This window comes from Crocuta crocuta, unplaced genomic scaffold (genome assembly GCF_008692635.1).
Source record: "Crocuta crocuta isolate KB4526 unplaced genomic scaffold, BGI_CrCroc_1.0 scaffold317, whole genome shotgun sequence".
NCBI classification, from domain to species: domain Eukaryota; kingdom Metazoa; phylum Chordata; class Mammalia; order Carnivora; family Hyaenidae; genus Crocuta; species Crocuta crocuta.
This window is the reverse complement of record NW_027530984.1, coordinates 4,242,729-4,269,994: the sequence shown is the minus strand read 5'-3', so window position 1 is coordinate 4,269,994 and position 27,266 is coordinate 4,242,729. Positions and strand designations below refer to the sequence as shown.

The 27,266-nt window shown below is 38.5% G+C and overlaps 1 protein-coding gene across 1 annotated transcript in view; it reads left to right on the top strand.

Moving 5' to 3' along the window:
• Positions 1-27,266, top strand: part of NAV3 (neuron navigator 3) — a 256,522-nt gene that overhangs the window by 71,268 nt on the left and 157,988 nt on the right. Inside the window, exons 7-9 of the mRNA XM_077770208.1 lie at positions 5,911-6,026; positions 23,449-23,557; positions 24,275-24,658. Coding sequence (XP_077626334.1) covers positions 5,911-6,026; positions 23,449-23,557; positions 24,275-24,658 — 609 coding nt within the window. The remainder of the gene's footprint in view (positions 1-5,910; positions 6,027-23,448; positions 23,558-24,274; positions 24,659-27,266) is intronic.

Here is a 27,266-nt window from a genome sequence, read left to right as displayed (position 1 = left end):
ATTGTCATTTTCAAATATTGTGTATTATTAACTTAGTGACTGAAGTATCTGTCAGCTAATGAGACCTCACATGTACTAAAACAGTCTCCAGAGGCATTCGAATGGTGTTAAACTGGAGGGTAGTGGTTAATAGAACAGTATTTAGAGGCAACTAGGGTCACATATGGAATAACTGTCTCTACCAACTTGTTATATAAGGCAAATTAAACCTCTAGAAGCCTAAATTTATGTACAGCACCTACATTATAGGTGTCTTAATTACAGGTGTCTTAATCTCTTTAGGCTGCTATCACAAAAATACCAGAGACTGGAGGGCTTAAACAGCAAACATTTATTTCTCATGGTTCTGGATGTCAGGAGGTCTAGGATCAAAGTGCTGGCACTTTCCACGTCTGGTGAGCACCTGCTTCCTGGTTCATACATGACCATTTTCTCACTCTGCTGGCCTCACACAGTAGAAGGGGTAAAAGGGTTCTCTGAGGTCTCTTTTATAACAACACTAATCGCAGGCATGAATGTTCCTTCCTCAAGGCCTAATCAGCCCACAAAACCTCCACCTCCATCTTATTGGAGATTAGTTTTCAGCATAAGCATTTTGGGGAGGAAACAGACATTCATTCCATAACAGGATTATTGGAACATTTAAGTGATATACCAATGGTAAAATGGTAAAAAAAAAAAAAAAAAAAAGACCAGGCATAGTCTTTGGCACATGGTAAGGGCACATAAACAGAAAATCACTTTTGTGTTAATCATCACTGAAGTCTACACTTCTCACCACTACCACTATTAGTAAGAGATACTAACTCTGAGAGCCTAGCTTGTTAACACTCTACATATGGTGTTTTGCATTGCTATATTTGACAGTTTCAATAGGTACTTGTAACCTGTTGACCATGTTGTAAATGCACAGCAATTAGTCTACATGGTTCATGTCTTTTAAATATTTTAAAGGAATATCATGACACTTAATTTTTTCTTTTTCCAATCAGAATGAGGAAATTGTAGTATCAGCTTATGTAGGAACAGTGAATGTTGCCACTGCATTATCTACTCTGTCTGTCGAAATGAACCCTTTGATTGGAGAACACTATTGATTCTGAAGTCTTCATAAATTGTTTCATGAATCAACCCCAGACCCTTTTATTTTTATCAGAGTGAAACATGCACAAAAAGAGAGGACATGTTGGAAGACTTCAGAGATTTAACTGAACTTCTTTGATCATTTGTATAAAAGTTAAATCTTTACCAGTTTGCAGTGATTGCCCCACTGGAGACTGGGGTTAAAATTTGAAACCACTTTACAGTATAGTGAGTGGAAATCTTGGGATATGGATGCTTTGTAATATATGTAGACCAGAGACCTGGACCCATTTACATGTACATGCAAACTGAGATGACTCGTAAGTCCTTTGTATGATTATTTAAAATTTAACCCTTCCCATGTTCCTTTCCTTGATCAACCTGCATCCCTATTGTTGATAATATAGGGACTACCATGGAAAATATACCAAAGAACTTGAAAATAAGGTAAATCAGATTATCTCTTGTAGGAGTACCCGAGTGGCTCAGTCAGTTAAGCGTCTAACTTTGGCTCAGGTCATAATTGCATGGTTCGTGAATTTGAGCCTTGTGTTGGGCTCTGTGCTGACAACTCAGAGCCTGGAGCCTGCTTCAGATTCTGTGTCTCCCCCTCTTTCTGCCCGCCCCCCCCCTGCTCACACCACATCTCTCACTCTCTCTTAAAAATAATAAAAATTTAAAATAAACAGTTGGTCTCCTGTAAATTAAAATAAAAAGATAATAAAGAGGGAATCAGCCAGAAATACACACTGACAGATTTAAAAAAAAAATAGATAAAATGAAGGGTTCTGATAGAACACTGAGCTGTTAGAAGTGTGCATACTTTAAAAACATTTATTTATTTATTTTTGAGAGAAAGCAAGCACATGTGAATAGGGACGGCGTAGAAGGAGGGAGAGAGAAAATCCCAGCAGGGTCTTCACTGTCAGCACAGAGCCTGAGATGGAGCTTAATTCCATGAACTGTGAGACCATGACCTGAGCTAAAAATCAAGAGTCAGACTCTCAACTGAGGAAGCCACCCAGGTGCCCCTACTAGTGAGCATGCTTTTTTTTTTTTTTAAATACTTATTTATTTTTGAGAGAGAGAGAGAGAGAGAAACAAAGTTTGAGCAGGGGAGGGGCAGAGAGAGGAGGACACAGAATGCAAAGCAGGCTCCAGGCTCTGAGCTGTCAGCACAGAGCCTGACGTGGGGCTCGAACTCATGAACCGTGAGATCATGACTTGAGCTGAAGTCGATTGCTCAACCAACTGAGCCACCCAGGCGCCCCAATATGAGAGTCTCAAATAACAGGGCCTGAAGACAGCTGATGGAATTGAGTACCAAGTTCTCATATGCTGAGGCAAATAGCCATAGTCAGCTCCTGAGCAACTTTTAAAGATCTGTTTATTCAGAGGAAAGCAAAATTTCTACTCTCAAAACACATTCAGAATACATTTTTTGCCTGATACAGATTTTTCTAGAGAGAGATTCTCTAAGTCTTTGTAACTAGCATGACCACATGCATTCACACTCCTATAACAGCTGCTGATCTTGTTCTAGTAAGAACCAGTTGGCCATTGGGTTATAGACAGGCCTCACAGTGAACTACTTAATGTGACTCAGCTTCTGAGAGATCAGTCCATGAATACTGAGTCTGCCAATCCTGGCTCACAGCCAGTTCACCAGGGCACCCTGCCTTTCTGAGGCTTCTTGGCAGGCAGCCAGTAAACTTTCCCTGGGGTCTCCAATCTCACTACATACTCTCCATTTAAACTTCTTCAGCAAGTAATAACAATCCTTAGAAAACTTGAGTGAATTTTATCCCTTCATTCAGAGACAGCAGGCTAAGGAACAGGTCAGGGAGGTACAGTGGCCCACAAGAAATAAGCCCAAGTAGAAGAACTGACTATGGTGAGCTTTAGTATTGAGGAAGGAGGGGCTATCAATAGACAGGGGATAAAAGAGAACCTGGGGGCCAGAGAAGAAAGGAAATGGACTACACAGAGAGCCAGGTATATTCCCTACATTGTAATGTTGACCAGAATTCCACATGATTCAAGAGAATGTCTTTCCAGACCTTTAGTAATAATAACCCTTGAGTTTACAATTACTTTTCAAGGCACATATCTTTCTTTGCTTTCATACATGAGCAAATTGAGGTTTAGGGAGGCTAAGTAACTTAGCAAGGCCATATGAGTTAATAACTAGTTAGTTAGCCAAGTTTTACGTTGAAACTCAGTGTATGCACCATTACACCATGCTTCCCTCCGCATGCTATCCAAGTATACTATTTTATGCTCATGACTAATAAAATTTATTCATTTATTTATCAAATATTTCCTCAGTGCAATATATCGTGAGACCACATCTAGGTGTTGGGGTGCAATGCTGAGTTTATATGTGGGTAATGGAGTCTAGTTTAGGAGAGAAACATTGATCAAATAATTAGCTTTCACACTGGAAGAATATGAAGTACTGTCAGGATAGATACCGAGAGTAAATAAGTACTTATAATTTGGAACGTTGCCTGAAAATTAGGGATGGCTTTTTAAGAGTTGGTTGAACTGAAGGGAGAAACTTGACTGGATGAAGAGAGAAGGAAAATAATAGAGTAAAAGTCCTGCTGAGGCAGAGGGCTATGAGAAGTGGGTAGAGAAGTCTTGTGACCACAGAGGAGAGAGATAAGAAGAGTCACCTACAAGATGGCACTGGAGAGCTGGACAGAGATCAGACCACACAAAGCTGCCTTATAGTTTCCTTAAAGGTTTCACCCAAGACACCATGAATAAGAAACATGTTTATTAAGAAAAGATTACAAGTTTAATTCTGTGCATGATTGGTTTGAGATATCTTTGTGACAACTAATAAGTAATGTCAATTAAAAAGCTGTGTTACACATCTGGGATTCAGTGGAAAGTGCTGGGTTAGAGCTGGAATATGGAATTTGTGTGTGGCTAGGTAATCATGAATACAATGAATATGCTTGAGATCATCTAAAGAGACTACAATGAACACTTGAAGAAGCTTAGGACACTGCTTTGAGGAACCCACAAATTTTGCCCTCTGTATCCCCTTCTTTTCCCTACCCAGAACCACAACATTTAATGATTGGGTAAAAGAGAGCAAAAGAGGGGGAAAGTAGCATCCAGAGAGAATGGGGAACAAACTGGAAAGTTTTTGTCATAGAAGCCAGGGTAGGATGATTTCATGAAAAGAATAATGGTCTGCTGTTCTAAATGCTGCCAAGACATCAAGGAAAGTGAAGACTAAAAGGTGTGGATTTTAGCAACATTGAGGTCTTTACTGGCCTTTATGTTATGCCCTGTCACTTGAGCAGTATATCCTCTTTCTTATTTTTGCCATGCTTTTTATATTCAGTGTTAAGTTAGAGTGAAATAAGGGCAGTCCGCTAGAAATCAACAGAGGCCATTTATATGAATTCTTACATAGCCCTTTCTTTTATATATCAGTTCTTATATATACACATTCATCCGTATATACAGCATAAAGTCTTCCATGATTTCTTAAAATCCTAATGAGCTTTTCAGAGTTTCTGGATATGTCAGATCATTATAAAATATTTTTGATATCAGTGATTACACTTTATTTTCTCTCAAACAACATCAGGATTTGAAATAAAAGTAACATATTAATTAAAAATTTATTCAGGGGNTAAGTTTTTTTTTTTTTTTTTTTTTTTTTTAATTTTGGCTCAGATCACCATCTCACTGTTTATGAGTTGGAGCCCTGAAGCAGGCTGTGTTGACAGTGCAGTCTGTTTGGGATTCTCTGTCTCCTACTATTTGTGCCCCTCCCCCCTGCTTGCATACACATGCATATTCTCTCTCTCTCTCTCTCTCTCTCTCATAGATAGATAGATAGATAGATAGATATTAAAGAAATTGATTCAGAAAAAAATACTGAATTTTTCTTTCACATATTTTAAATATTTTCTATAGTTTTTAAAAGTAAGAAATATTTAGTGTTCACTTGTCATGGTCCAAACCCAGTAATACAAATGGGACTTCAAGGTTGCCTTCTCCTCTGTCTTAATAGTTCATGCTGTCTTTTTTTTTTTTTTAAGATGTGGTGATTCTGATAAAATATGTGTGGATTTTGAGGATGCATCTGGAAAGATCATGCCTCTTAAAACATTTTCTTGTGCGTAAAGGAAGCAATGCATAAAGATTAGAATATCAAAATATACACAGTGCATCTGTTGTGTGCTTTTATTTGATGAGACCTGCTCTCTACATGGTAATCACACACACAAATACATACCCAGGTGGATACATACAAATATAAAACATAAAGTAGATGAAATTTTAATAATGAGAATTTGGTTTTGATTTACTTTGGCTTTTCTAAAATTAAGACATTATAGTGATGTTTGTGGGTCAGAACAAATTCAACGTTAATTTTTATACTTTCTGTTTTAGGATATATTTTCTAGAATTCTCATGGAAAAAATAGTTTTAAGGATACTTCCAGTACTTTTATTAGTTACTCTCACAAGAATGCAACTTAGCCAGGCTTTATCTAAAACTGCAGAAAATTTTGGATCTTTTCATTTTGTTCTTCCCCCAGAATGTAACTATTGGTAATAATAGGCTTTCAAATGTAGATAAACCTAAGAAATCTGATTTAATATCTCTCTCCTACTTGGGTTATATATGAAAATAGGGACTTTTTCTTACAGATAGTTTAGGAATGTCATTGTCATAAGCAAGTGATTACTTACCTTATAGAAAACTTTTAACGTATTGATTTCTGCTTGAACGAGGGAATTTTGAGTCACTGGTGACAGCAATTGCTATTTATTTCTGTCTTTTTGGTAATTTCAGATCACATTCAGAAAATGAAGGCACCTCTCTACCCTCTGCTGACTCCTGCACCAGTCCTAGTAAGATGGATGTATCATATAATAAAACTGCTAAGCAGTGCCTAGAGGAGATATCTGGTAAGTGACCTGACTGATGGGTAGGTCAAACCTCAGAATTTTTGTAGTCTTTTCATAAGTCTTTTTAATAAAAGTCATATTTGTGCTGTACTGTTTTTTCTTAAGCATAAATGGACTGTGTGCATCTTATGCATCAGAGATTCTTAGATATTTGGCTACTTTGCTCAGGGTGATCTCTGTTCTGTGAAGAATTTTGTGAAGCATGGTAGTGCTTTCAGAGGATGAGGTCTTTAGGTCATTATTGCCCTTAGTCAAGTTCATTATAGTCAGAGAAAACCTGTAGAATCTTCACTGTTAATAAAACAGCCCTTGAATATATTTGGAGATTTTTAAAAATGTTAAGGATCAGATGTCAGTATAAATGTTCTGTGGCCAATCCAACCGTGTTCTGTCTTCAGTTCTGTACTATTTGGAACATTACTACACAGTGGCTCCAAATATGTATTTAGGAAAAATTCTAATTTTGGAAATATTACATATAAATAATGTAAAAAATATATGTATATACCCCAGATACAATTCGTTAGGTTTTTAAGTATATAAAACAAACTTCCCTGCTTTAGTCTAGTATGTTTTTATAGGACCCAGATGAGTGTAGGCATATATGGAAGGCCTTTGGTGTAATTCTGTTATATATATGTCTGTATTCATGAGCAACTAAAGAAACTCTTAGCAAATATACTGCTTCTAAGGGGAAAGAGGGTTTGAGGACATTTTATCTATTTCTAAGAGTAAGAATTCATAGAAGCAGAAGTGTATCTATTATTCCAGTAAATTTCTGGCCACCCCTTCAGAATTTTCTTATTCTGAAGAAAAAAAATGAAAGAACTGTTTAATTAAAAAAATGGTTGTAGTACTCTAAAGATTCAAAATATTGCCTGAAAGGTCATGTAAATAAACATATCACAAATTTGGGGGTTAAAGAGCTTCTCCACTTTGGCAGATTTGAACACTGTGGCAGGCATTATCCATTACTGCAGAATCCATAGTACCTACTGACCACATTGACAGCACATCACAGGGATTCCTTTTCGAATTATCAGTGGTATCATCAGACATCAGAGGTTTTGTGTGAAGATTGTAATGGGCCAGTTCTAGGTAGAGGTAGATATGGTAATGCTAAGACATAGCTATCAGAATGGTATTTACAGATTTTTCAAGTACTTGGGGGAAGTTTTGGCTTTCCTGTAGCTCCAGATAGTCTCATAATGAGAATGATGGTGCATATCCGTATTGTGACTAGATATTTTTAAAACCTGGTGTGGTATGGAGATGCATATACTTCACACATTTCTTTATTCATGAATGTCTTCAATTATGTATCAATATGCCTATGAAATACTAGAGCTAAATATGTAGGATAAAATGCTTTTATACAGTTTCAATTCCAATTGTTAAGGGAATTTTTACAAAGGAATGTTGTTTCTTTGAAATTAATATAGCACTGAATATCTGATTAAATAAATAATCCATATATGATTTTTTTCCTCCAGTTTCTTATTATTTCCACCATTTGATCAGTTTTCATATTTTCAGTTCATATTTCCATTTAATGTTCTCATGTTTTTAAATATAACACTTGAAAATGGGGGAGCACCTGGGTGGGTCAGTCGGTTGAGCATCCAACTCTTGATTTAGGCTCAGGTTATGATCTCAAGGTCATGAGATCGACTGCTGTGTCAAGCCTCATGTAGGGCTCTGCAGTGAGCATGGAGCCTGTTTTGGATTTTCCATCTCCATTTCTCTGTGCCCCTCCCCCACTCACTCCCTCAAAATAAATAAACATATTAAAAATATATATAACATTTGAAAGTGAAATATAAACTTGACTTTACCATAATATAATAATTTAATAGATTATTACAGGGTATAATATTATTTTGCATTTTTATTAATTATTTATATAGAATAATAGATTTGAGTCCGTGATTGAGATGGGAATAAAAGATAACAGCAAATAAATGGTGAAATGAGTCTTTCTGGATTGTGTCATTTCTATTAACATTTAAAAAAAATTTAATGTTTATTTATTATTGAGAGACAGAGACAGAGTGTGAATGGAGGAGGGGCAGACAGAGAGAGGGAGACACAGAATCTGAACAGGCTCCATGCTCTGAGCTGTCAGCACAGAGGCCAACCTGGGACTTGAACCCATAGACTGTGAGTTCATGACCTGAGCTCAAGTCAGATGCCCAACCTACTGAGCCACCCAGGTGCCCCAACATTTGTTTAAAATGATAGTAAAATAATAAAATTTATCTCAGTGCAGGCTTGAGAAGTCTCATAAGAAAGATGATATTCATTTATGATTAGTAGGGTGCAAATTGAGTACTGTAATTGGAAGAACACAGATGAGAGTGTACAGGTAGACCAGTGATGAGAGAATGATTAGCATTCTCTGGCCTTTCTACCATTGATCTTGTCTTCTAATCCCTCCTGAGTTACGTATTTTTATTGCCACAGACTCAAGTTGGGCATCATCAGAATCTGCAGCTTCTCTATCAATTCACTTCTGTGCACACCATTCTTTCTGATTAAACGCTAGGCTCTCAATGGTCTTCCTTTTGTTCCCTGACTTTACCACTAGTTCTGCTGGGATTTCTAAATTCACTGATCCCACAGCTTTTTACTGACCTTCACCAAACTCTTCATTTTCTTTCTTACCCTCCCTCCGCTACCCATAATCAGCTGAATCCCTGTGGTAACTGAATGCAATTTGACTCTTGCATATATTCTTTACAATTGCTCCCCTCTCACTTCATTTGATAAAATCACAGACCTGGTTACATTCAACTCTCCACCTGTTCCATACTAGCAATGAATGAACCTGGAGAAAAACACATCCTGTTTAATGTGATCCACTTTACATTTATGATCACCAACCTCAACCTCAAATGAGTATTTGGTGCTGCCAAGTGATCATTCTATATTTCTCCAGTCCATTCACTTTACTTTTTTTTTTTTTAATCTAAGAATCCTCTCAAGTTTTTAGATGATGATTTCATATCTTTTCTTCACAAATTTACCATACCAGCTCTCCCATCCTCTCTTTTTACTGATGACCTTGATGTCGATTTCCCTGGAAAAAGTAAAAGCAGAGAGAAACGCATTTCATACAACCCTACCATCACATCTCCCTGTATATTTATACCCATTCTTTCCACCTTTCCTTGGATTACTTTTTCTTCTATCTCCTTAATAGCTCCCTCTACACCAAATCTTTCTCTTTAGTCCTCAGGATACTACATCACTCCAGTTTTAATTTTTGAAAAACTGAAACCGACTTCTCCTGACCCCTCCTTTCCTTCTTTCTTACCTTCATGATTTCTGTTGTTGCTTCTGTATTCTGACCACTAGAGAACTGTACACCACAAAAGCACTTGAAATTATTGCCAAGCCCACAAAATATTTCTTTGAAGACAAAAGGAAATAGGGGAAATGAGGGGCGCCTAGATGGCTCAGTCAGTTAAGCGTCCGACTTCGCCGTATGTCATGATCTCATGGTTCATAGGTTCAAGCCCCGCGTGGGGCTCTGTGCTGACAGCTCAGAGCCTGGAGCTTGCTTCAGCTTCTGTGTCTCCCTCTCAATTTGCTCCTCCACTGCTTGTGCCCTGTCTCTCTCTCAAGAATAAATAAACATTAAAAAATTAAAAAAAAAAAGAAATAGGGGGAATGAAATGTTCGAGGAAGGTGAAAAAGTAATTCTGGCCTCTGTGCTGCCATTATTTAGCTGAATTGTTCATTGGTTTCCTGGTTTTGTCTTTTTTTTTTGGGGGGGGGCGTTGTTTTTGTTTTTTGTTATTAAGCATTACATGTCTGTAATGCTTAATAAACTCACAAGATTGTTGAGAGATACAGTTTCATTCATCCATCCATATTTTCAGTAATCTTCACCTGGTTCCTTATACGTGCCAGGCATTCCAAGAGTTGGGAAGACAAACACGACTTAGACATGAATCCTCCTATGGAAGAATAAGAGACAAACTTTACCACCACAAAAAATTAAATTACTAGATGCCTAGGAACAAATAAATTAGCTATAAAGAGTTATATAGGGCTTAAAATAATATTCCAGGAAGAAACAACTTCAGTGAAAACAATTTGAAAAATGAATTTCTACTTACCTTATTATTTTCATTAGTTTCTTATTGTAAAACTAGCCACTCAATTCACTAAAATCTTGGTAGCTCACTGGTTTTCTATAATAAAAATTTTCAACACCATTGCTATTGTTGAACTTGTACTGTTAATGGTTGGTGTGGCATCCTCACTGGGGAATAATTATGTTCTGTTCTGCAAGTGAGGTAGACTTAATGGTATAGAACTGTGATGGATTTAGTCTTGGCAGGAAAAGATCCAGGTTTTGTGAATTTTTGAAGCCTATGCAATTTGAGAGAGCCTGAAAACAATGCAAAAATAGAAATATAAAATTACGTGTAGTATTTTAGGAAGGAGTTTAAGCTAGTTAGAGCTCTGAGTCTTAAGAACCATTGGCTTCATAGTAAATATACCTTGATGTTCTGGTATATTTTGCCTGACCCGTATCCCTTACCCCATCCGCTAATAATAGCATCTTAGTTTTGTTTTGTTTTTTTCCTTTTTTTGGTGGGGGAAACCATCGCCCTATCATCAATCACTGTCTAAGTGGCTCAAGTGAAATCGACCCAAGCAGATCAAATCAAAACAGTCTTTCCCTGACCACAGTAACCCTTTCAGGAATAGATATGTGACCCAATGCAGTTTAGTCAAAACTAATGAGAATAAATCTCAGAACTTTCCCTAAAACTGTTAGAAAAGAGACACTGTTTATACACGAGATGTGAAGCTAATCAAAAGAAGCCTGGAGCTGCTGGCAGTTACCTTCACCCTCAAGTGAAACAAACATTGAGAAAACAACCTGGAGCAGAAGAGAATGAACTCAAGGTCATTGTAGGGGATGTCTGAGCCTCTGTGAAACAAGCCATACTTGAAACTGTCCTTCCCTCCGCCCCTCCATTCTTTGCAGGGGAAAGAAACATCCCTTTTTGTGCTTAAACAATGTGAAAAGCATCCCTATAGCATGACCTACAAGATGCAGGACAGATACAGTTGGGGGGTACTGTTAAGGAGCAAACTTGAGTGGTTCACACTGAAATGCAGGTTTGTTAGAGAGATTCACTAAGTTAGCCGGGAAGCTTAGCTGTTCACACTTTGATGTGCAGTCATTCACATGAAGTTCTACAAAACACCGTCTTTGCGATTAAATGGTAGTGGAAGTTAAAATGTAGTTAAATTATGGTGCGAAGAAATGTATCTGAAATGAATAACAATAAAATGGCATACGGAAGAAAACTCAAGATTTTTACAGTTGGGTGACATTATGTCCTTTGAAGTCTCTACATGTATCATTCAAGTTTCCTATTTGTCATTTTCTTAAGAAAAAAAATGATATTTACCCAATCTAATAATGGTGGTCCCATTAATTATTACAGTCAGGTGTAATGTATTAAGTAACCTACGGCAAATGGTGAACAAGCTTCTTGTTTCCAGCCTATCATTTAAGATTCATGCCACAACCTTGATGCTGTAAGTCCAGCCAAAATGATGGTTCAGATATTACTGCTTTGGCTTGAGTTTCATTCTTACGTTAATTGACAAAAAGAGCTTGGCCTCAGAGACCGTTCATTCATCGAATGCCAAGAGATCCTGCCAAAATGTAAATGGAACCTCATGTTTTAGTCCATGGGAATCATTCAGGAAAGATTTTAGTTTAGTTTTTTTGTTGTTGTTTTACATAGGTTCACACTTGCCCTTTTGTGTGTGTGGGGGAGGGTGGGCGTGCATGCACACATAAGGCTTTTTACCAACATGTGTAACATTTGTTTAATGCACTTTTTAATCTTTATCTAGAATTCATACTCAAATGAAAAACATTGAGGGATGCCAGGCTGAGTTAGTATTAGCAAAGCTGGTATATTGTTTGTAAAAAAGTAATAAAATAATGTGACAAATTTAGGAAATCATTTTAGAAGTGAGTTTTCAGATTAAGCAGAAGGATAAGTTAAAGGTTACGTGTGTTTTCTGACATATCAGATTCTGTCTTGAATAATGGTCAATATCTGGTATTTAAGATCTTTGTAAATGATCACTTAAGTCGCATTTTTTTTGAATGTTTGTAAAAATTAAGAAATCAAGCTCAGGTTATTTAAATCAGTTTAGATCTTTTACCTAAATAGCAACTTTACAATTATGTTTACTAAAAAGCTGAGAAACATTCCTTTTTAGAACATTAGAGCAGCTATGCTTCATGTTAAGCCTTGGCAAAATTAGAACGATTCACATATTTAGTATTGATTGTGGATATTCATTTCCTATGCCCTGAAGCTTCTTCTTCTGCCTCATATAACATACATTCATCTGGGTGAATACAAATAAGTATAATTATATGCATATATAAATGCACATCCAAAGCAAGCAGGTATAGCTGCTTCTAGAGAAGCAATGAGTGGGTGTCCCATGGTTCAGGGTAAATGATAAGCTGATGTAGTTCCAGGGGGAAAACTTCTATAGCTGTAAATTGACAACAATATTTTTAGACAAACAAACACAAATATCCTTTTAATGCTTTCTGTTAGGGTTATTTCTTCAAAATAACTAGCTCCTCCTTATCAGCCCCTTCCTGGGTTCACCCCTGCTGGAGGATTGTATTTCCTGACCCAATCAGGAGGGACTACGTGACTTGATTTGACCAATGAAATGTGAGTGGAGAATGACATGGGCCATTCCTGAGCAGAAGCTTTAAGAACCAGTGCTAAGATCTCTCATCTCTTGTCCCTCTGTCATAAAATCAACATGTCTGAAGACTGGTATTGCTCCTTTAGCATGGGTCTTAGTATATAGGGTCCCTGAATCAGAGCTGGAGCCAACAAAGTGGACATTAATGTGAGCAAAAAATGCACCTTTGTTTTTGTAAGCCACTGGAATTTCTAAAGTACTAGTAATTTCAACATAACTTAATCTAAGCCCTGGCATTCCTGACATTGTAGTCTGCATAATTCTTTGTTGTGGGGGGGCTGTCCTGTCATTGTAGGTGGTATAACAACCTCATTGGCCTCTACCTACTAGGTGTCAGAAGTACCACAATCCCCAGTTGTAACAACAGAAAATGTCTCCTGAGGTTGCTGAATGTCCCCTAGGGGAGGATCCAGTTGAAAACCACTAGTAGCAGCCTAGGAGTTATCAGAGTGAGGTCCCAGAGCCAGCAGTATCTGTGTCATCTGGAAATATGTTAGAAATACAGAGTCTGAAGCCCCTTTCAGACCTACTGAAGGAGTAGCAATGGGGCTAGGGCCCTGCAAGCTGTAATTTAATGAGCCCTCCAAGAGTTCTAAACATGAAAGCCTGAGCTAGTCTAAGCTGACTGGTACATAAACTCCTCTGTATAGAAAGAGGGCATAATTATTGCTTCCCATTATTTTGATGTCTAAAGCATAAGAAATNAATCTATAAGACTTTCTTAAGTCTTATACTATATGTGTGCTTTAGTGTAATACATGTCAAAGTGAAGTATTATAACCTTAGTGAATTTACTGTGGTCTCATAACCTGGTGATTCACTAGATTGCAGTAATTCCAAATAAGAAGAAATGTTTTGCTTAGGAATCAAAAAGGGAGGAGCTTTTGATCTTTTGAAAAATAATATGTAAAATAATTGTTTTTATAAGGATAATCATCAGTTTCTGTGAATTGACATTTGTACCCTCATTTAAGTACATTTTATATAAAATATTAAATTTTTTAAAAGTTTACTTATTTTTGAGAGAGAGAGAGAGAGAGAGAGAGAGAGAGCATGTGTGTGAGCAGAGGAGGGGCACAGAGAAAGAGGGAGACTCAGAATCTGAAGCAGGGTCCAGGCTCTGAGCTGTCAGCACAGAGCCTGGTGCAGGGCTCAAAACCATGAGCCTTTGGGCCATGAGATCATGACCTGAGCCAAAGTCAGAAGCTTAACTGACTGAGCCACCCAGGTGCCCCAAAACATTTATTTTTAAAGACTGATGAACTGAGAATCAGTTTTCGCTTTCATAAGTTTATGGGTTTGCTTCATTGCAATTTTTTTTTTTTTGCAAATCCTTGTGATTTTCCTTTAAATTCCCTTTTAAATTCCCTTTCATATATGTGTGTAAAATGGATCTAGGTGTGCTCTGTTTTGAGTCTGGGTAGAAGAATAAATTATCTTTGCAAAGTAGGTTATTATTCTATGTAAAGTATAGGCAGTGTGCATTATAATGCTAATTTCTATAGTTAAGGAATTGGGCATTTCCCATTGTTGAGGTAAGCAATATGAAGTAAACTCAGAAGTAATTAGATCATATTAGTTCAGAAAATGACAAGGACTTATGTAACAGTTGGAATGGCACAAATACTTCTATGTATTTCTCCACTTTCCTCCTTTTAATACGGAATGTTTATGGGCAGAAAACCTCAAAAGAAAATTGTTAATACTTTTCTCCTCAGTTCTAAATGGTACAGATGGTCCCTACTATACCTAATAAGTGTTTTAAAAGTTTTCCTGGGGCACCTGGGTGGCTCAGTTGGTTAAAGTCTCTGACTTGGTTTCAACTCAGGTCATGAGCTCCTGGTTTGTGAGTTGGAGTCCTACATCAGGCTCTGTGCTGACAGTGCTGAGCCTGCCCTCTCTCCCTCTCTCTCTTCCCCTACCCTACTTGCTTGTCCTCACTCTCTCTCTCTCAAAATAAATAAGTAAACTTAAAAAAAAAGTTTTCCTAAAATCAAATTTCAGGATGCTGGTATGGTATACACAAACAGTAGAGATAAATATAATAAGTTTATCTTATAGGTTTTCTGTTTTTATTAAAATATCAAAAAACAAAGAGCTGATGATGCTGCCATAGGTTTATAGAATAGACCAGAAAAAAATCCTCCATATCAAAAAACATAATATGCATCTTATATTTTTGTCACATCATTATATTCTACATACTTGGCCAACAACTTTTATTTATGTGCTTTGAGTGAAAATATTGGGGGGAAACCTCTTGAAAACCTCTTTTCTTGGCTATTTTTTCTGTAAAGAAATCTTGATTTTTTATTGTCATGTTAGGATTTTCCTAAATAGTTTCAGAATAACATGCCGTTGAGAGATGAGGTGAAGTCTTTCCCTTTAAAGCATTATCTGCCAGCCAGTGGAGAGTGTCATGCTACGTTTTTTTAGGTCCTTTACACTCTTGAATTTGATTTGTGCTTTTACAGCACAAATCCCAACATTCAGAAGGCAGATCTGCCTGCTTCAGCTGCCTGCAGCTACAGAGAATGAGTCTGTCATTCTCCAGAGTCGGAGAATGTGTGAGTGCGTGCATGTGTGTGTGCGCGTGAGTGCGTGTGTATGTGTCCGTGGCTGAGGCCGGGTGGCCAAGAGTGATTTAAATGTACATAGGGCTAATAGTGTAGCATCTCATTCAGGCTTGGCTTTGAAACCTGTGGCATTCTGGGCTGGACAGCCGCTTCCGTGCTTCTGTTTTAATTTAGCAGGATGTTTGCTGCCATGGCAGCCAGCAGCATCTACTGCAGCAGCAAGGAAGGGCCATAGATCTGAGAATGCAGGTAGAATACTAAAGCACCAGACGCTCGTGCAGCACTGGGCTTCGCCGCTTAATCTCTGCTCTTAGGGGGCTCTGCTGTGGAGGCTGTCCATGCCCCACTGTGCCAGCTCATCTAGAGTCCTGGGCTGCACACCGAGATCATTGAAGGGCTGGTGAGAGGTAGGGGAAAAAAGAAAAAGAAAGAAAAAAAAAAAAAAAACGTGAGAGAGATCGCTGGTGCTTCATTACCTCGCGTTGAGAACACAGAAGTGGTAGAGGGAAATGTGGACCCGTCGTCCTGCTGAGACCTGTGATTGGGTGAAGACTGGAAAATGTAGCCGGCTTCCTGTGCTACTTTCAGCAGGAGCCGTGTCTTTGGTGAACTCTTTTCTGCTTCAGATGCACTCCAGCAAAATGTTTGTAAGTACTGCTGATTAGAGAGAGAATGTGGCAAGCTAAACCGTGGGCAGCTGACTGATTGTACTGTCGCTCTAGAATCTCATGTGAATGTTGGAGCCTGCTTGGGCTTTTCCTAAAGTGCATGTGTTAATTAAAACCCAAAAGCGCCGGTTGCTCTCTCCGTGTAAAAGGACAATATGAAGTCCAGTTGAAAAGAAGAAGCCCCTGGAAGAGCCATGCAGCGGCCGGCGGAACTCTCTGTGTTTCGGAGCAAAGAAGTAAGGAGAAGGGGAGCCTGCCTTCAGAAACAGAAGTCTTTGACCAATCTGACCCTCACCAGTGAGGGGGAGAGGAGACCCACTGTGCGCATTTCCAACTGGTTTGGAAATGCAGCGAAGGCCAGCCAGAGAGAATCCGACTATGCAGAGCGGCGCTCCCTGTCCCGATTTCTCTCGCGCTCCGTGCAGTCTCTGTACCAGGCCAGCGGCCCCGGCGGCTGGAGCGTCCTGCCCGCCAGCCGGTCAGGCGGTGAAGGCTTCGAAGACTGGTCTTCCAGAAAAGGCTTGGAAGGTGAGAGTGATGAAGAGAGCAGGTCCGAAGATGAAAACGCGTCCTCCAGGCAAAGCAGCATCAGCAGAAGCTGGGCTGAGGAGGAGGGGGAAAGCTGCCTGAGGGAAGGCACAGCTCATCTGGATGAAGACGTGATCCTTACGATGCTGGGTGACCTGGAACAGGCCCTTTACACTGACTTGTTAGGTAAGTCAGGTTTGTTCCTAAGGTGAGGAGGGAATTTGAGAAGGCTGCACATTTGCATTGGCCAAATAGCTCCCATTCTTTCCGACTGGATTTTTAAAACTGTCCTTATGCAAAAACATCTTTTTTTAAATTACTTGTTGCGAGTACTGGTTTTGTAAAGCTAAGCTTTGAGAACTGGGTGTAAAGTCTATTTGGAGAAAAGAAATAGCAGCAATCTGCCCTGGGCATTCTTGGCCTGATATCCAGGACATTCTAGCCATCTATAAAGGAGTGTTAACGTTTTAAAATTCCAAACATGTGTTTTACTTAGTAATTAACGGGGCCTAGTTATTTAACTTCCCTCAAGGTGACCTCGCCACAAATATGGAATGAACAATGAAGGGCCTCTTGGGTAAATTTTTTGTAAAGTTGGTTTTCTTCTGCTGCCTCAGTGGTGACCACATAGATGGTCCCTGTTTGTGCCTCAGTGATAAGCACCATGTATTCTAGTAACACTTTCAGAAACGCAGAGGCATTTTTTGACAGCTTTGCTCACACACCGCATTTTTGGGGGGAGGGGGTGGTGTTTGGCAAAACCATTCTCCTGAGCATGTATGTTGTAACTATTGAAACTGCTATGTCCATGACCACACTTTGTATTTTACAAATTGAGGTTTTTGATGACATAGATCTCAGTAATAACTTCTGACATAATCTTTAATTAACTAGATATGGAGATGTCTCAAGTAATTCTTTGATTTTGTTTCCATTTAAACTTGGCTGCCTCCCTGACTAGCCAGACTGCATACATTTTAGTTATTATGTGTAAATTCAGTGCTCTCCCAAAGGACATTTACATCACACAGCTCCTTCTTCAGAAATCCCTAAGTTTTAAACCATTGATTATGTCATATTTTGTCACTGTGCATGTTTACCCAAAAAAAATTCCCTATAGGACTCCTCACATTTAAAAGAATGAAACCTGGCTAGTGATCTCTTTGTTTCTGATTCATACAACTGATGCTAAATGTAGATGTGTTTTTATTCTCCATGTAGACCCTCCTGTTACAAGATGTTTTATGAGGCTCTCTGAATCTTAGTGAACCAGCTTAGAAGAAGAACGCTTGGGGAGATGGCAGAGGCAAATCTTGCTCAATTTTTCATGTCAGGTTGGCTTTAAAGGAGTAGTGCTTCCACAGTTGTGGGAATAGTGATTTCTGAATCTGAATCTGAATACACCAGGTGCTTAGGCATAGAAGATTTAGTTCTTCACCATTGTGTGATTTCTGTGCTGAACTGTTTCTCATAAAAGACCTCTATGCAGTACAAAGGCAAGAGAGGGAGTCTTACTCCTTAAGGACCTTTTAAATTTTTTTGATCTTCTGAAACTGTAGAATCAAATAATACTCATCTTTTGCCTTTAAAGTAGTAGCATTTATCTTGTTGTAAGTACCTCTTATGTAAGTATTTTCAAAGATATGAACAGAGAGCAGTCCCCTGGCAGGATCCGTTGCTTGCTCTGGTAAATTATAGCATGCTGTGCGTAGGTGTATAGATGACATATGCCTTTTTGTGCATAAATGACTTGGAGCATTACTGTTAGAGGGCAATCTCTCAGTAGAAGTCTGTATGTGCCACGGTTTTTAAACCAAGCATCTGCTTATTATATTTATGGGGTTATTCTTTTTAAGGCTCCCCCCACCCCAGCTTATGCCAGTTTTCAAAAATGCAAAGTGAGAAAGTAAGGAAGAGTTTATTCAAATGGTTGTGACATGAATAATCATATCAGGATAATGAAGCACTCCAATGCAGTTTCCTAGATAATGATGGATGCTAAGTTGGTAAATATAGTGAAGCCCAGAGCACATGGGAATTTCAAGATTTCTGCCACGTGCTTGACTGGGTTCTGCTTCTAACTCAAAATGGCTTCTTCCAAGTTAATTTTTAGGCAGAGTTCCTTGAATTCCACTCTTTAATCTGGTGTTTCCTAATAGATTAGACCAAGGCCTGTGCTATAACCATATAGGGGAATATTTAAAAGATCATTAACCATGTTTTTGCTGTTTTCTGCCCAAAGTATCTAGCTTAAGATGAGTTCAAAATTTTCCATCCAGGTCATTGTTGGGGTCATCTACAGAATTAGGGTTCTCACGCAGCTGTATTCTAAATAATAACATTTGCAAAGTGGGTGGTGTAGAGGATATACTTCTTTGTGAACCAGGTTCATTCATTTATAATTTGATATCCTATTAAAAGATGACAGTGCTGACAGTGCTAATTACAATGTATATAATTAAAGCCTCAAATGTAAGAGCAGGACTGCATATTAAGCAAAAATGCAGAAGCCACTGTTTTTCCTGAAGGAAGCCTCCTGAGTGTCAGCCAGTATAGGAAGAGCTTACACACATTTTCCGGAATGGTATATTCTGTGATTACTTTTGAGTTTTTAACATTGTTGTAAACTGCTTTCCCATTGCTTATAAAGTGTCTTCCAGAAGTGGAGCTAAGAATAGGGCTATACTGAGCCTTAGTGGGAGAGAGATTATGAAAAAGACAGGTGATACACTTTTGGGACTAAATTAGCTGATCATGTGTATTTTTTCTGCTAACTTTTATTGCTACTAAATAATTCACTTTGTTAGTACTTTTACCTTTGGCCTTTTCTGTTCAACTTCCTTTCCCTCCTCCAATCTTCTAGACATCATCTGGATACAGATTTATAGGATGTTTTCAGATTTGTTCAATCCTTAAGGGGTTTGTAAGTGTATTTAATTATATTTTGCCTTTTGTGGGTCATTGAGAACATTTACTGTGATAAATTTTCATTTGCTTGTTATCTCTCATAGCATGAATGAGTTAGTAATTATGTTTTGCTCATTAAGGGCCAGGAGAAAAGATCCATTTGTTTGATTGCCATGAATACTGCAGTGCCATATGAGTGAATATCATGAATGAATAAAACCAAATGAGAAAAGAATGTGTGGTTTTGTAATATGAGAGAAGCTTTATAAACAAAAATGGATTGGAAAAACTTAGGATCTAAGATGCCTGTTGGATTGACAGAAGGACATTTAAAATGAGCTGAGGGATGCCTGGGCTCCTCAGTCAGTTAAATGTCTGACTCTTGATTTTGGTTCGGGTCGAGATCTCTCGATTCATAGGAGAGCTCTGCTCGGACAGCACAGAGCTTGATTGGTATTCTCTCTTCCTCTCTCTCTGCCCCTCCCCCCTAAAATAAATAAACTTTTTAAAAAGTAAAAAAAACTAAGAATAAAAGGAGTTGGGGTACCTGGGTGGCTCAGTTGGCTAAGTGTCCACCTCTTATTTTCAGCTCAGGTCATGACCTCATGGTGTTGTAGGTTTGAGCCCCACATGGGGCTCTGAGCTGGCAGAGTCGAGTCTGCTTGGGATTCTCTGTTTCCCTCTCTCTGTAACCCTCCCCAACTTGCACTGTCTCTGTGTCTCTCAAAATCAACTTAAAAAAGTTAAAAAAATATGTAAATAAAGTAAGTAAAAGGAGCTGAAGAAGATGTGAGAAAACATTTATATTTCAATAAATTTCATTTCAGGAATGTCTGTAAATATAGTGTCTCTATAATTTATATTAGAAAGATATTGAAAATAATTAAGATATCAATGTTATTAATTTTATGTGAGTTGACAAGTGGCTGAGAGGCAGCTTGATTACAGTGTAGAAGTTCTCACAGAGGGAAGGGGGCCAGTGACAGGGGACATGTAATTGTACATTCTACCACCTCATGTAAGGTCAGTGACATCCCCTCCTCCTTCCAGTAAAGGTCATCTTAACACTTCCCTCCTTTAAGACTTTTCATTTCTTTGGGCACCTGAGTGAGTCAGTTGGTTAAGCATCCAATTTTGAGTCAGGTCATGATCTTGTGCTTCATGTATTCGAGCCCCACATTGGCCTCTGTGCTGACAGCTCAGAGCCTGGAGCCTGATTAGGATTCTGTGTCTCCCTCTCTCTCTCTGCCCCTCCCTGGCTTGAGCTCTGTCTTTCTCTGTCTCTCAAATATAAATAAACATTTAAAAAATTAAAAAAAAAAAACACTTGTCATTTCTTGAGGATCCTGGGTCAGTTGGTTAAGCTTCTGACTTGGGCTCAAGTCATGATGTCGCAGTTCGTGAAGTGTGGAGCCCGCTTGAGATTCTCTCTCTCTCCCTCTCTCTTTCTGTCCCTCCCCCACTTGTGCATGCTCTCTGTCTCTCAAAATAAATAAATAAACTTAAGAAAGAAGATGTGTCATTTCTTACCCTCACTTAGAAACTTAGGTTTATTACTGTGTGAAATCTTATATTCTGATATTGGCTTTGGTGATTCTCCAATTTTGTCCCATTCTTCACTATTTCTTTTGCCCACTTTGAGCAAAGTCTCTTCTTGACCTCTGACTTTCCTTTGGCTGTAATTATATTCTGCCCTTTAAGATTTTCCTTACAAAATCTTTCTTTATCTTCAGGGCTTTGCCAGATTATTTGGAAGTAAAAGGGAGGCTTTCTAGCCATTTCTAAAATATACTGTTATACTTATGAGAAAGATGGGAAGAAGTTCCAGAAGTATCATGATTAGAATCTTAAGGGTTATTAACAGTTCTGAGTTGCAAAGAGATATTAATTTATAAGGTAAAAGATTATGTGACTTAAGTTAGTGTAGAAAAAGTTCATACCATGTGCATGAGGGTATGACATATATTTTTCTGTCTCTTAAAAATATATTTAAAGGCCTTTTGTCCTAGTCATCCTATATGTGCAAACATAGGAGGAACTTACAGAGGACCATGNGGGGGTGGCGGGCATGGAGGAGGGCACTTGTGGGGATGAGCACTGAGTGGTATATGGAAACCAACTTGACAATAAACTATTATTAAAAAAATAAAAAAGAAATAAAAAAGAAAAAATAAAGGCCTTTTTTATACTTTCAGGTTTGAAATCATAATGCTACTATGAAGCATATTTTAATCATTCCAATAATTTGTAAATTTAAAAGTAGAGACTTATAGACTGGAAGCAGAATGATGGTCATTTCGGCAACCATCCAAGTTGAGCAATGATGAACAACGTAGTAATGTTTGGCTGAAGAAGAAAATAGAGGAATCAGCAGTTGTGTCTTCTGGTATTTAACTGCCATGGTAAAGGTAGTATACAGTTGTTCTGTCAGTTTCAGAGCTACTAAGACATCTGGATGGAAATGAAAGAGAGGCAAATTATTCATCCTCAGAAATGGTTTCACAATTAGAAGTCTCTAATAGAAGGAGCCATCTCTTCCTGAAGAGGAGGCCTTTCCAATATTAGAGGTTATAGGCAGAGGGCAGAGGCAATGGCCATCGCGCATGTGAGGCATAGATCATGTGAGGCATAGATCATGTGAGGCATAGATGAGTTCTCTCACTGGCTAAGGTAAGGGGACACGTTCTCTGGAACTCCTACCAGCTCTATGATTATATTGTAAATAATCTGGCATGAAATCTGTGGAAGAAAATGAACACGTTGAATATCTCCTCCTATTCTTAAAACAGATTGTAGATATGCATCTTGCCTTGTCTGTGACAGTCTTCATACTGGAGTTTAATATATGCTATTTTCTACCTTCACTTTCCCTTCTCTTTTCCCTCTGCTTCCATTCCCTTCTCTTTCACACCATCCCCTTCCTTTGCCTTTCTTTCTTCCCCCTCCTTCTCATCAGTACCCTCCCCTTATTCCACCAATGCCCCTCCCTCCCTTCCTGCCCTCCTTCATCTTTCCTTCTGGTTAAAATTTCCCATGATGGAACATCTTTCTGAGCCCAAGTTGAACAGGAGAGAAACTATACTTTCTTACCGTCTCCCCATGTTCTCACTGTCCAGTTAGACACGTTTCTTGTACTGGGCACAGCGCTCAGACAGCCCATCCAGCCCTTGGGTTAGTTGACACATTTCAAACGGCCACTGGCCTGGAAGGTATTACATGGTCTGATCAAACTGGGTTACTGGCACCTCTGCCTCCAAATGATAGGTAGTGGTTGTGTACAGCCAGCATTTATCACACTGGCAAAACTGCTTGTCTCCTGCCTATTAAACACATGCTGGCTTTAGATGCCAAGGACTCGCCTGGAACTGTAATGTCCCATGTGGATGCTGTGAGTCCCTGTAGAAAATGGAGAAGGAATTAAAAATAAAGCCATCCAATTTTGTGAATTTTGATCCATGAGTCTAATAAAATAAAAGACTTACAAAAGTATTGCTTCTATAAGAAAAGGCCTCTATCTTATTCCCCAGAGTCCCGTTGTATAATTGCCACCAGGTACATTTATCTTACCATTCTGTATATAACTAGAAATAAGTAATTATGTGGATAATTAGAATCCTAATAATTTCAGATTTTTAAATTAAGCTCAGTAACATGGAGTACTGTACAGTGCATTTCTGAATTAATCACTGTCACTTTGCAATGATTAAGGTCACGAATCTATAAAATATTATTGGATTATCATCACTTTTTATCATCAATTTATTACCTGTAGTGTTACATTTGTTTCTATTCACATTTGTAGAAAGGAGAATTATAATTTTCAGATAATAGGCATTTGTAATTTCCTAACCTATTATTTTATTTTTAAGGAGAGGTATTTGTATTACTTAATTATGTGTACAGTTCTTCTGAGACCAGGAAATGACTTGACTAATTGAATAATAATTCATTATTATGTTACTTTTTTAGGTGAAGACCCTGAAACAAGAAGAATGAGAACAGTTAAAAACATAGCAGACTTGAGACAAAATTTAGAGGAGACTATGTCCAGTCTTCGTGGGACCCAGATAAGCCACAGGTTTGTGTTTTTTTGTTTTTTTTTTTCCTCAGTTCTACCTATCTTTGGGCCAATAAAGACAAACCAAGCACTTAACCTCATATAATGATAAGGAATTTAATTTTCCCTTACTATTTTCTCACTTAAATTTTACATGACATTCAACTGGTAACTTCTTGGCACACACCCAGGGACTTTTTTCTCCTAGCCATCTCTTCTTTGATAGAATGTCCCATTCAAACTGAATTAGCCACTGAAATTGCCACCGTCACTCCTGAGTAAATTCCCATGCCTGCACCACAGAACAGTGGCGGAAGTTGCCGTTGAAATGCATCTGGCAGGGGGAAGTGAAGGTAGAGAGATGGTCAAACATAATTTTGGTCAACTTCCAGAAAAGTTCTAGGAAATCTTTAAGGGGTTAGGTTCAGGGTTTGTTGAAAGTGTGAAACAAAAATTTGCTTTGTGTAAAATGTGATGTTGGCCTTTCTTTTGAAAGCAAAAAAGTAAAACCACCAAACACACTTCAAATGAATGCCCCTCCCACATTTTGACCTCTGCAGAGGTGTTTTGCATCTCATAATGAATGCCAATAGCATCTCACAATGAATGTATGATTTAGCTTGCATGAAAGTGACATACTTCTAAGAAGCTCTAGCCTTTCCGGTCTTCACGTATTATATTCTTGGTCTATGATCCCAAGTGAATCAGAGTATAGTGATTGCTTCACTTTGTTGACAGCACCCTGGAGACAACATTTGACAGCACTGTGACCACAGAAGTGAACGGAAGAACCATACCCAACTTGACAAGCCGCCCCACTCCCATGACCTGGAGGTTGGGTCAGGCGTGTCCTCGACTTCAGGCTGGAGATGCCCCCTCCCTGGGGGCTGGCTACCCTCGCAGTGGTACCAGCCGATTCATCCACACAGACCCCTCGAGGTTCATGTACACAACGCCTCTCCGTCGAGCAGCTGTCTCTCGCCTGGGAAACATATCACAGATTGACATGAGTGAGAAAGCAAGCAGTGACCTGGACATGTCTTCTGAAGTTGACGTTGGTGGATACATGAGTGACGGTGATATTCTTGGAAAAAGTCTCAGGGCTGATGACATCAACAGTGGGTAAGTGGCCATGGGCTCTACAGCATCATGTGAACGCGGAGGGTGATCTACTACGATGCATCAGCTCTAGAAAGGATATTTAGGTGAGCTCACAAAGTCATTAGAAAACATGATAAATCAAAGATTATTTGGGGGTATATCAGGCCCTCTCTTCAGCTCATTCAGGAAAAGTAAAATATCTAAAATCTCTATAAAATCTTTTCATTGTAAGCATTAAATTTTTCTATTGCTAGTTTAGAGAAATAAATGTGCCCTGGACTTTTCAGAATGATTTTCACATGCTCCTTAAGTAACAGATTTTGTAGTGAAAGACGTGGGAAGGGGACAGGAGGAGTTTTGCTGAGCTGCTGGAATTTTTGTTTTTCTTTGTTTGTCAAAGCTTCCTGTAACTGCTTGGAGGGACGAATATTTTCTAGCATTCTTCAGTTATGCACCTCCAATCTAACGTGAAGGAAAAGAATTTTAGAATTGAAAGTTTCAGTCTCCTTTGATGGAGATTTTTTTTTCAAATCTTAGCCTTTGTTTTTCTTCTGTTTTCTATCATATTCTAAACAAAAACCTTGTTGTGGTTATAACACTTTTAAAGATTTTGGCAATTTGGAATGTTTAGTTCAATCTGAGGATGAATGGAGGCAATTGGAAACTCTAATAGAACTGCTTCTATTAATAATTGTAATTCCCGGGGCACCTGGGTGGCTTAGTCGGTTAAGCGTCCGACTTTCACTTAGGTCATGATCTCGCAGTTCGTGGGTTCGGGCCCCGCGTCGGGCTCTGTGCTGACAGCTAGCTCAGAGCCTGGAGCCTGTTTCAGTCTGTGACTCCCTCTCTCTCTGACCCTCCCCTGCTCACGCTGTCTCTCTCTCTCATAGAAATAAATAAAAAATATTTTAAAAAATTCTTTAAAAAAGAAATAATAATTGTAATTCCCTACAGACAAGAAAACCGATCTTAACTGGCCACAATTGTGTAATGCTGAAGAAAGGCTGGACTTCTATTAGAACTCAGATATATCTGACTTCAAAACCTGGGCTCTGTAGTGTAAGAAAAAGCTTCCCAATCAGTTTTATCATCTTCATGGGAGTCTGGGTTTTGACCTATTCTTTGTCCTTAGACATCTGAGAGGACCAGTAACAGAAATCATTCTTCTCTATGAGTAACCCTGACTTTGTTCATGAAAGATGAAAGAAAGAAAAGAAAAGAAAAGAGAAAATCTTATTTGACAGATGACCAGACCTAAAAAAAATAATAATACAGATGAACTCTATTGTGGTATCCAGTGCTTCCTTGGTGGATACCTTACCTGGTGGCTAAATTCCAACAATTTAGAATTAGGGAGATAGATGGTGGTCGGTTGTGGTAGGAAATAGTTGAGATGACACTGGAGTCAGAGTGCACTTTAAATTTCTTTCAACCATAGGTATCTGTGAACTGCTTGGGGCCTTAAGTTATCCAAACTTTTTGTTTGCTATCTATAATAAGGATAAATTTGCGGAATCTCCCCCCAACCATTAGGAATTGAGGAAGTAATCTACAAAATTGTACTTCCACAAAGCCTGTCCCAATATGAGTGTTGTATAAATGTCACTGTCATCTTTCCATTTATTATCATTCACACTCGTACGAATTTATGGATGCTATTGTTATCATTTTTGTACGTGTTGAATACCACCTAGGAGGGAGTACCCAGTTCAGGGAACATGATGGCAACGCAGGAATGTCAAAGGCATGAACTTTTTCTCCCATCTCTCCCCTTTCTCGCCCGTTCTTTCCACCCTCCCTCCTACTTCTTCCCCTTTTTTCTCTTTGTCTCTTTAAATGAGAGCATATGTGTGTATTCATATTTTATATTCACTACTGAATAAAGATTTAATCATATACATAAATATAACAAATTTACACATACACGTATATGCATGTTTATATATACACACATATACATGTATGTGTGTATTTGTAATATACAGATGCATACACACACAAGCATTCAGTCTCATTAGTTGCAATACTTACATTCTATAAAATCACCACATGCACTGAGTTAGTGAACACTGAACCATTGCTCCTAGAGGAAATACAGGTGTAGTTCCTGGGATCTTTTGGTCATGATAGTTTCATCAACTCATCAGAATATAGTCTTGCTGTTTGTGTATTTCAATTTAAAGCCAGCTTATTTATTAGTTAATACATATTGTGGATTCATTAACATTGAGCTCATTCCTCACAGCACTATAATCCATGCCTGCATGAAGCTTATCTAACACATATTTTTCCATAAGACACATCACAGCCTTCCTACACTTAGGAACACAAGGGCACTTCACTGCACTTGGGGGGCATTTAAACACCAGAATCTCAAACAGGAAGCACAAAAATGTGGAAAACGTGGCTCTAATAGATCGTAAAAAGGACACACTGGCAGTAGGAGAGCTGAATCAAGAAGGCAGAATGTCACCTTATTTGACCTCAGCCTGGAATGTCCTCGTGGGCAACTCAACTTTTTCTCTGTTCTGTGCCTGTCTATGAATGACTATGAATATGTTGCAATTATTGATTTGGGGCTACAAATTTTAGCCAGTAAGCAAGTTTGCAAATACGGAATTTGTGAATA